Source organism: Citrus sinensis, chromosome 7, assembly GCF_022201045.2.
Source record: "Citrus sinensis cultivar Valencia sweet orange chromosome 7, DVS_A1.0, whole genome shotgun sequence".
In the NCBI taxonomy this organism is placed as follows: domain Eukaryota; kingdom Viridiplantae; phylum Streptophyta; class Magnoliopsida; order Sapindales; family Rutaceae; genus Citrus; species Citrus sinensis.
This window is the reverse complement of record NC_068562.1, coordinates 25,264,060-25,275,233: the sequence shown is the minus strand read 5'-3', so window position 1 is coordinate 25,275,233 and position 11,174 is coordinate 25,264,060. Positions and strand designations below refer to the sequence as shown.

General features: G+C 37.1%; 1 protein-coding gene across 1 annotated transcript; it reads left to right on the top strand.

Moving 5' to 3' along the window:
* The first annotated feature begins 288 nt into the window (after window positions 1-288).
* LOC102622987 (serine/threonine-protein kinase ATG1t-like) lies at window positions 289-7,666 on the top strand. The gene is made up of 9 exons (XM_052431386.1): window positions 289-659; window positions 4,195-4,387; window positions 5,357-5,501; window positions 5,579-5,637; window positions 6,251-6,315; window positions 6,514-6,610; window positions 6,699-6,779; window positions 6,859-6,970; window positions 7,085-7,666. The coding sequence occupies exons 1-9, from the start codon at window positions 289-291 to the stop codon at window positions 7,171-7,173; spliced, it is 1,212 nt and encodes a 403-aa protein (XP_052287346.1). The 3' UTR covers window positions 7,174-7,666.
* The last annotated feature ends 3,508 nt before the right edge of the window (window positions 7,667-11,174 follow it).

Genomic DNA, 11,174 nt, shown 5'->3' with positions numbered 1-11,174 from the left:
TTTATTTTATTTTATTTTTTATTTTTTATTACATCTCCTTAATTGTGCTCCAGCAGTTCTTCTTGTTTTTGCTTTCAATTCCAATTTCATCTTTATTTCTGAAAAATATTTACAAGATAAAAATTAGCATATTGTGAATTAATTAATTATAAAAATATATTTGGGGAGTGTTAAGATAATTTAAGAATAATGACGCATTAATGAATACTTTAAGTGAAAAATAATAATTTTCTCTTTATTACACATACACTTTTTAGTGTTAATAAAAAAATATTGGAAGTATTTGACATGAATAATGCTAAGCCTGTGCAGCTACCCTTGGCATCACACCTCAAGTTAAGCAACTTGCAGTGCCTTCAGACAGAAGCTGCAAAGCAAGATATGGCCAATGTACCTTATGCAAATGCAGTAGGCTGCCTCATGTATGCAATGGTATTGACTAGGCCAGACATAGCTCATGTTATCAGTGTAGTTAGCAGATATATGGCTCAGCCTGAGAAAGACTGTTGGAAGGCTGTACAATGGATACTCGGGTATCTTAATGGCACTATGAATTGTGGCCTGATGAATGGCAAAGAAAAAGCTAATGGTGATGGATTGAGAGGATATGTAGACTCAGAATATGCCAGGGGATTTAGATATGAGGAGATCTCTTACAGGTTATGTATCCATGTTAAATGGTTATGTTGTGAATTAGAAGGCAACTTTACAAAGTGTAATGGCCCTTTTAACAACTGAAGCAAAGTACACAACTACTATAGAAGCTGTAAAAGAAGCACTTTGACTCAAGGGGTTGGTGATAGAATTGAGGTTAAACCAGAAGTTAGTGCCAGTTTACTGTGACAGCTCGAGTGGAACACACTTGAGCAAAAACCCTGCATACCATGAGAAGACTAAACATATAGATGTTAAGCTTCATTTCATCAGGAATGAAGAGTCAAGGGGTACTATAAAAATGGTGAAAGTACACAATGATTAGAACCCTGTAGATGCTTTTACCAAGGTGATTCATGTGGCTAAGTTCAGAACTTGTCTAGACCTAGTTGGATTATGCAATCAGTAAGATGCATAAGGTTTTGGAGAAGGAGTTAGAGTGAGGATAAATTTTTTATTCAAGGTTGAGAATTGCGAGAATGGTTGTTGAATCAAATTGGCTTTCCAAAAACGACTGTGTGTTTTAGGCTATTAAAGCATTATAAAGACACGTGCTGCTCAGCTGCTTATAACAGAAAACAGACTCCACAAAACGACATAGATATGGCGTGTTTTGAATGGCAGTTTAAGTAACCACATGAGGAAGCATGTGCTGAAGCCTGAATCCAGTTCGTTAAAGTTTGTTATCTGCGCATCAATAAACTGAACAATCTAGAAATAAGCTAGCTGGGGAAACATGGTATAAAAGTTGTTTTTCTGTGGAGATTCAAAGATGATTCTAGAGTCTTGTAGAGAGGGTTTTGAGAGAGAGAAAGTGTTATCTTTTTTTCTGTAAAATCTGGTATAAGGCTCTGTAACGATCTCCATTATTGATTCAATAAAACCCATCTTGAGGCTTCTCCCGTGAGTGTAGGCTGAGCATTCTATGCACAGTTGAACCACATAATATCTCGGTTTCTGTGGATTCTTGTTCTTTTAGTTCTTATTCTTGATTAGTTCTTGTTGGTTTCCTGAGGTGTGATTTGATCTATTCCATCTTGTATCTATGCAACTTGAATTGATTTGATTACAAGCATCTTGGGCAGTAATCAGTTTTTTGTTTCAACAATATTGATGAAATCTGAATATTTTGTCTTTGGATAGTTTATGAGTATGATTTTTATAATTTCTTTACTAGAATATTTGTTGATTTCTTTTTTTCTTTTTTTTTTCCACTAGAACAATGAGAAAGGTTGAACTCTATGATCAAGTAAATTGTATTACTATAAGTAATTTTCGTGAGTCTCCATAATTCCATTTACATTGCTAGTCTTATAAGGCTGCAATTGCAATGAATGATAAACATACTATTTAAATTTACAAGATAACATGGATGTGGAGAAGACAAAGAAACGAAGAAGAAGAAGAAGGGTGTTAAAAAGGCTTCTGTGTGTATTAAATAGTAATTTTCTGCATGGTTCTTTTAGTTATATTAAATTTTACAAAAAAAAGGTAAAAAAGTATTTTTATGGTTTAAATAGCCCAATCCTTTATTAAAATAATTTATTACAAAAATACTCATCATGTGAATTACTATTAAGAACAATTTATTATAAGTCATGTATATTATAATTATTTTGAATACTCATGATATATAGTGCACTCATTATTCAATCTGTAATTCTTTTGCTTTAAATATTAAAATTTTATTTCCAGCATCTTGAGCAAAACTTACTCGGACAATGAGCAAATCAATATTTTAAAATATTTTGACTACAAGATTTATGAGAATTTTCAAAATAGGGAAAATGACACCTACACCCCTAAGATTTAGGGAGATAGTCACTAAAACCCTTAAGTTTTCAGTAAGAGATACCAAAACTTTTTTTTTTTTTTATCATAATACCCTTTTACTCTATAAACCCCAAACAAATTGACTCGAAAATTTTATAATAAATAGAAATATGGTATTGAAATAAATATAAAAATAAATACATTTTAATATAATTTTAATATTTAAAAAATATTTTAATATTTCACAATCTATTAGACATATTTTATTATAATTAAAGTAAATTTTAATAATAAATAGAAACATAATACTATAGTAAATAAATTAAAATTAAAACTAAAATTATTTTGAATATTATGTAAATAATAAATTTCGTATTTACAATAGGGATATATTTTGTTAATTGTAAAATCAATTTAACCCAAAAATTTATTTAAAATCTTTATAATTAATACAAATTTATTATTAAAATAATATAATGTTTTAAAATTTTAATATTATTTTAAATGTTAAAAATAATTTAATATTATTAGTCTACTAGATAAACTATATTATTTGTATTAAATTTGTATTAATTACAAAACTTTAAAATTATATTTTTAATTACTAAATTTAAAGGGTATTATGGTCAAAAAGTGGTTTTGGTGTTTTTCAATAAAAAATTGAGGGTCTTTATAATCATTTTTTCAAATCTTGGAGTTTAAGTGTCTATTTCTATTGTGAAGATGTTCAAATTTTTGCTTTTGATTTGAAAAAAAAAATGGAAAATAGGGAGGAAGCTGAAACTGAGCCCATATAAACTGCTGCATCCAGTAGCAGCATCTTCTAACAAAATTTTTTTTCTGTTAAATCGCCATTTCTTTTCAGTTGTTATTGGGGGCAAACAAAATTCATTCTTCTTGATGTTAAAAATTTGGGAGTGCAAAAATCATTATTAAGCATATTCTATACTAAACAAAAATAAATAACTAAAAATTATGTTTAAAAAATTTCTTTACAACTTCAATTGATTCTGTTTGTTGCAAGTATATGCCAAATTTTTAATTTTTAAATCTTTTTCTGACTTTGCTTGATAGTTTTTTTGTTGTTTTGAGTAAATTAATTTAAGTGGTTTAAACTAGAATATTTTTAATATTTTAATAAATGTACATAATAAAATTTAAATTCTCAAATTTAACAAATGAGTGCACAAAATAATATAGTGTTCAAAGAAATTTTTAAAGTGTAAAGTAATATAATTTTTTTTATCACTATTAGTTAATGATAAGAAAAAGACCGGTACTGTTATAGCACCTGATATTTTTAATGATTGACTACAGTTGACCAATATGATGAGTACATTTCTACCATTTTTTCAAAGAGTAAATAAAAAAAAAATGAATGATTTTTCAAAATACCCCTAATTGATACTCCAATCTGATTTCGGGACAAGAAAAGGGTTTTGGTGCGCGTTGATGACATACAATATAATAGAGACTCATTAGTGAATACGAACATTAGTCGGGGTCTCGGTGAAATTTACCCTAACTAATTATTTAAAATTAATATTTTCGTAAATTTTTGTCGCATGACACGTGTCACGTAATATTTAAAACCTCACGCAAAGGGAAAGCATTAGAGCATGGGAGCAACTCGGCTTTACCCCGATGAGTTTCCAATTCCATTTTCTTATCTTTTGTGACAGGACTCTTATAAGTTTCCTGAACAGAAATGGAACAAAAAAAACTCTCAAAATACAAAACAGTGGGAGACTATGCATTAAAATAAAAAATTGGAGAGAGTTCAAATTCACTCTCAACAGTGTGGAAAGCGGAGCACTTGTCATCAGGTGATGTGGTGGCTGTGAAGCAAGTTTATGTTGAAAAGCTCAACAAGCACCTCAAGAGCTGCTTAGATTGTGAGCTCAATTCCCTCTCCTCTGTCAATCACCCCAACATAATTCGCCTTTTTGACGCTTTCCCGGTGAGCCCTTTAAATGGAAATTTCAAGATTCTTAATTGCCTTTCTTGCGTTTGTTGAATTTGAGTTTCTTTGCTTTGGGTTATGTAATTTATTTATATTTAGTTCATTGGTTTTGATTTTTAGCCTGGTTGTGGGATATCCATTTGGTTATCTTTGATAAAGGATCGTTCCGTATGATTTTGCTTGATATGTTGTAAGAGTATAATTGTCTGCTTAATTTTTTTTTTTTAATTTCATTTTTGGATAAGCTGATGGATACTTGTCAAGTGTTTGCTGAATTGCATATGTTAACTGATTGCTCGACTTAGCTTGGGGGTCTGAAAATGTATTTTTAGATTTTTCTTTAATTATTTTGGAGATAATAGTTGTTAATTTAGTGTAGATTTATCTTGGAATGCAGATTCTTTAATTCATCAGTGTTGGTTAAGCTGATTTTATCAATTGGATATTCCATAACTGACCATTGTTTTTATCACAACATGGAGATGTGAGCTGCTTATTAGAGAAAAAGGATGGTCTTAATGTTCAAACTATGTTATTTTTTCGTGGTTCTTTTATTTTCGTTTCTGACGATTTTTAGCTAACTTATTTTATACCTTGAATTGGAAAATGCAAATGCTTGATTTAGCTAATCAATTTTATAATTTATACCTTGAATTGGGGATGCAAATACTTGATGTAAGATAAGATGTGTTGGAATTAAGCATACTTTTTGGATTTCTATTTTCCTGTCCCTCATATACATTTTTGTTATTAAATGGTCTGGTGGCATGCCCATTGCATGCAAATTACGAGTTAAAATAAGCAATTTCTTGATTGCCCAAATCTGTTCGTACTTAGGCATATTTGTCTTAGAGCTACACCATTCCCTTAATAAAGAAAGCCGTATAGGTTGTTGCAAATGATATATAAATCATTTATGTAACGATAGTACTTTGACAAATTGAAGTTGACTGCCTCCACTGTCAGGCTGAAAATTGTATATTCCTTGTGGTTGAGTTTTATGCTGGGGGTAATCTTTCATCTTACATTCGGCTGCATGGAAGGGTTCCAGAGCAGACTGCCAGAAAGTTTCTTCAGCAGCTTGGTACCTTACTTGCCCTTTGGTCAATAGGTGTGAATTTTTGTTGCTCCAATCACTTCCCTGTTTCAAGTAAGATATAAAAGAATGTGACTGAATCCTTGTTGCAGGAGCAGGTTTGGAAATTCTCAATTCTCACCACATTATCCATAGAGATTTGAAACCAGAGGTATGCAGAGTTATGTGTTGTGGTTTATTGTCTTGAATTTCTAACTTATTTGGAAAATTTTGTTTCTCTAAATGATTCTATGAACCTGGAAGATGCTACTTACCATTAGTTGTTTACGCAGTGTGGCTCTATTCTTGTTCGCTCTTGCAGTTTTTCTGTTAACCTGTTGCTTGTCATTCCCTGAACCTTCTACTTCTTTCTTTGTGCTGCCACTTGGTTCTCTCTGTTCCATGAGAAGTATAATATGAATAATTAAATGAGAGTCTTGGTTGGTGATAATCATAGAGGATGGAGTTCCCTAGAGGATTGAGGTTGCTTTATATGGTTTGCTCTTTAGTGTGCTTGTCAAGAAAGTGATGAAATCGAGAAAATGAACAATCTTGAACAAGCTTAAAGTTTGATGAGTTACTATTTTGTACTCCTATTTTGGGAAGTTCAAAGGAACTTTGAATGTCGTCAGCGATTGTATAGTTGTCACTAAACTGCCAAATTTTCAGTGTTTCTACACATGAATTTTCTTCATTTTAATTTATATGTTTTCATTTTAAAACATTGTATGTTTTCGAGATTGTAAGTTTTTAAATTGACTTTGCTGTTGCTTTTGGTGGAACAGAACATTTTATTATTCGGCCTAGATGATGATGTGATGCTCAAGATAGCAGATTTTGGTCTTTCATGGTAAACTTTTAGTAGAAGGATACAAATATATTGTGTGAGGATAGTTCTTATTTTTGACAATGTCCTGGAAGTGTGTTTGAACGATGACTTTTTCTGTTCTTTTGTTTCTATTGTAGTTTTAAAATGTAAACATTATGCAGAAGTTTCATTCTTGAAAAGTCTGGAGCTTAAAATTGACTGTTTGCTTCGTATTTTAAGCAGCACCCTGCATCCAGGCCATTATGCTGAGAAAGTTTGTGGATCCCCAATATACATGGCTCCTGAAGTTCTTCAATTTCAAAGATATGATGAGAAGCTGAATTTCTTTATTTCCCCCTAGATAATCATTCTGTGCTATTAAAATGCATCAGAATGTACTGAAAGTTTTAAAACTTTTTGTGTAGGTTGATATGTGGAGCGTTGGGGCAATTCTTTTTGAGCTTCTTAATGGCTACCCACCTTTCTCTGGTAGGAATAATGTCCAGGTAGCGTATTTTTGCCTAGATTAATATTCCTAACAGTGAGCTAGCTTGAATCTTAGCTAATAAGTTTTGTTTCTTTCAGTTGGTGAGGAACATCAATTCATGTAAGCATCTTCCATTTTCTCAGCTTATCGTCCCTGCTTTGCATCCAGATTGTGTTGATATGTGCTTAAAGCTACTTTCTGCAAATCCAGGTATCATCTACTCCATATTTTAGCTTTATATATTAGCATTCACCAAATAATTATACTTTTATTTACTCCTGGTTTATTGCAGTCATCCCTCACAGTCTTCTCAATTCATTGCAGTGGATCGTTTGTCCTTCAACGAATTCTATCACCATAGATTCCTGAGAAGGAATAGTGCAATACTAAGGGCACCTTTTCAGATCCCATAACCCTGGGTCTCTGACTTCCCTTGTATATTGAATTGGGCATCCTTAATTATATTTCCTTTGACACCTGCTTCAGCATATCAGTTGCTTCTCAGATTGCTAATATTTCTACATTGCAGATATTGTTGACCTCATATACATTGACATCAGTCAAGGTTGTCTTCATTGTATCTTTTGGGGAACATTCATAATTCCGTGTAATTCAGTTACAATACTTGTTTACCAGTCTAGTGCATTAAGAAAGAATTTTTCCCTTGGTTTTATTCATCATCACCAAGGTTTAGCCATCTAGGAGTCCCTCTTGCTTCTTACATGTCAACCCAAGTTATTTATAACGTTTTGAATCTGTCCAAAAGCGACGGTTGCCTAAAACCGGCTTGAGATTTTGCCTCTGTAAATTAAGTGGTGGCTAGGTGTTTGCTCTTATCAGAATGTATTCATAACTCTGTAAAAGTAATGTATACTCAGTTGCTCTATATATTTTGTGGTTGATGAATACGTCTGTCTATATAATTACTTTCATTAAAATTTAAAACAGCCATAGCCAATCATGGAAAAAGTAATTGTACTCGTGCAAAGTTTTGCTGGACAGGTGAACAAAACGTGATATATATGTTTTAATATGTTGCCATAGAGCTACATAGTCATGTAGCACAAACGAAGCAAAAACCCACTACAAGATTTTACCCAAGGAGGCTGTGGGGCAAGGAGGAGTCGCAACGTCTGCGATCCCTTATAACATCATCACCGCGCACTTCATAGGACGAAGAGCAGGTTCATCTTGAACGCACCAAAGGCCCACCTTGACCAAGTTCTCCAAATTCTTCTTGTCTACTTTTGTGCCACGGACAAGCTTATTCAACTCTCTATTAATGAAGCACTTGTAAACCCAATTGGTAAGAATGATTTCCTCTGGTTTTGATGCATCAATCTCCATGTTTTTCCTGCAGCAAATAGTTTCCAGGAGCACTATTCCATAGCCATAAACATCTGCTTTTACTGATATTGGAGTTCTCTTGTAACATTCCGGCGCCATGTAACCCTTGTCCCTCTTATCAATGACAAAGTCCTCATTTGGTCTGGCACCAACAATTTCGCTAGTCCAAAATCTAAGATTTTCGCAGTCCAAAATTCATCCATCAGAATGTTCTGAGGCTTTATGTCACAATGAAGGATAGGTGGTTCACACTCATCATGGAGATAGAGGATTCCTTTAGCAACATCTAATGCAATTCTGACTCTTTGATTCCAATAGGGGTTTCTTTCAGCGCTACAAAATATGATATCTGTAAGGGAGCCATTTCTCACGGGCCGCTCAATTTTGCCACTAACGGAGGTTAATTTCGCGCGCACGGGTACGTTTAGCAAAAGTCCTCCTCGAATTCGAGTGCACTTAGAAACCGAGATGCACTTAGCACAAAAGGCGGGATGCACTTAGAAGTGGGCCGCCAACATATTAAGTCTTCCGTGGTGTGCTTAGAAAATCACCCACCAAGGCCCAAGATCTATAAATAGGGATGAGCCCCCTCATTGGGCCACTAACAACCACACACACAAGCTCTCTAGCTCTCTTGTAATTTATTCTTTGTGTGTAATAAAATATATTTTGGCCATATTGCTCTCTTCTCTCTAGCATTTTCCACAAAGCATTCTTGCTTAGCTAGTTGAGAAGTTCGGAAAGGCTTACTTAGCGACTTATATGCTAAAAGTCGCCTAAGTGTTGCGTGGGTTGCTGCGCAATAAAACTCATCCCGTGACAAGTGGTATTAGAGCTAAGGTTTGCACCCATGCAAACTAGCTTAACGAGCAATGGCCAATCCTCCTAGCATAACACAAGAGGGCGTAGTCGGTGTGGAGGTATCGGAGCAAACACGTGGCCGTGAGGAGGGACGCGCACAAGCTAAGTCCTGCGGCAAGTCCAAGGCCGCTTCCGTAGACACCTTGGAGCCTCGCATGGCCACGCTCAAGACTTCAATGTCCGCTGTCCAGGACACCCTCGATACTTTGGAGGTGAGGGTCAATGGTCTCAAGGGCAAGTATGGTGAGTTCGCCAAGGCCCTCATGCAAGACCAAGCCGACTTACTCCAAGGGGAGTTTCGAGCATTGAAAGATGATCTGTAGAAGTTACTTAGCTTCGTACAAAGCGAGCTACGAGCGATCAGTGCAGAGGTTGACGAAGTCTGCTCGGATTGGGCTTGGCACAAGCGCACACGCACACCTAGCCCAGCTTCCGCAAGCACAAGTGATGCACGCTGGATCGACGTGCGAAAGCCGGACACCTACAATGGTGCACGCAATGCCACTATCTTCGACAACTTCCTATTTGGGCTAGAGCAATACATGGATGCCATGGATGTTCGCGATGAGGCATCGAAGGTAGGCACTGCGCCTACATTCTTACGAGGCGCCACACAACTATGTCGGCGGCGGAAGCATGGCGACATGGGTAAGGGCATTTGTGCCATCAATACATGGGCCGAGTTCCAACGTGAACTCCACAAGCACTTTGCCCCGAGCAACGCGGAGAAGGAAGCTCGAGCGCCTATGTTGGCTCAAGCAAACGGGCGGCGTCCGTAATTATATCAACGACTTCACTACTCTCATACTTGAGATCTCTGACATGTCCGATAAGGACTCTCTCTTCTACTTCCAAGATAGCCTCAAGAATTGGGCGAAGGTGGAACTTGACAGGCGTGGCGTACAAACTCTCGATGACGCCATCACCATTGCAGAATCACTTGCCGATTACTCCACACAGCCCAAGGACAAGAGGCCTAGCCATGGTAAAGGTGGGGGAGAGGGTCGGAAGGACAAGGGCCATAATCGGAAGGAGTGGGGGCAGAAAAAGCCTCCAAGCGGCAAGAGCGGGCAAAGTAAATCGGAGAAACAACAGCCACCCAAGCCTCAAAGCCCATGCTTCATAAGCAATGCCCCCATTGGGTCCGCAACTGTCCGGAGAAAAAGTCGCCCAATGCTCTAGCAGCCTAACTCAAGGGCAACTCAACACCGTCGACGGAGGAACCCCAACACAACATGGGTACCCTCCAACGCCTCGGCGCACTCAAGAGCCACTCGCCAGCACCTACGAAGAAAGGGCTCATGTATGTGAGTGTGTCTATTAATGGACAAGTCGTGCATGCCTTGCTCGACACCAGAGCGACGCACAACTTCATTTCGGAAGATGAGGCCAAGTGCCTAAGCCTCAAGGTGATGAAGGAATGAGGCACCTTGAAGGCGATAAACTCACCTGCTAAGCCCATTGCGGGCACCGCAAGAGGCGTGCGGGTAATACTCAGAGCGTAGAGCGGAAGCTCGATTTCTCCATCGTACCCATGGATGACTTCAAGATGGTCCTCGGCATGGAGTTCTTCGATCAAGTCCATGCCTTCCCGCTATCGGCCACAAACTCCCTAAGTATCCTCGATGGGAGTATGGCGTTCATGGTTCCAGCCGAGTGCTCGAAGATCGCGGACAAGACGCTCTCGACCATGCAGTTCAAAAAGAGTTTCCGGAAAGACCCAAGCTTCTTAGTCTCCATCTGGGAGCTAAATGATGGAGAAGATCGTAGTGAGTCACCGAGCCAAGTCCCTCCTCTAATCCAAGGAGTACTCAATGAATTCAAGGACGTCATGCCTCCGGAACTTCCGAAGAAGCTCCTACCAAGACGTGAAGTGGATCACGAGATCGAATTGGAGCAAGGCGTGAAACCTCCAGCCTTGGCGCCCTACTGGATGGCGCCGCCCGAACTCGAGGAGTTACGAAGACACCTCTAAGACTTATTAGATACGGGCTACATCCGCCCATCAAAGGCTCCATTCGGTGCACCCGTGTTCTTCTAAAAGAAGAAAGACGGATCACTTTGGATGTGCATCGACTATCGGGATCTCAACAAGATCACTATCAAGAGCAAGTATTTGATCCCTTTGATCGTGGATTTGTTTGACCAGCTTGGCAAGGCGCGGTACTTCACCAAGCTTGAATAGTGGTCCGGGTACTACCAAGTG

Excerpts from the sequence above, each read along its gene's own strand:
- LOC102622987 (XM_052431386.1), top strand. The coding sequence starts at position 289 with ATGAATAATGCTAAGCCTGTGCAGCTACCCTTGGCATCACACCTCAAG. Across the intron at positions 660-4,194 it reads TATGAGGAGATCTCTTACAG|AATTGGAGAGAGTTCAAATT; the intron begins GTTATGTATCCA and ends ATTAAAATAAAA. Across the intron at positions 6,316-6,513 it reads GCAGATTTTGGTCTTTCATG|CAGCACCCTGCATCCAGGCC; the intron begins GTAAACTTTTAG and ends TCGTATTTTAAG.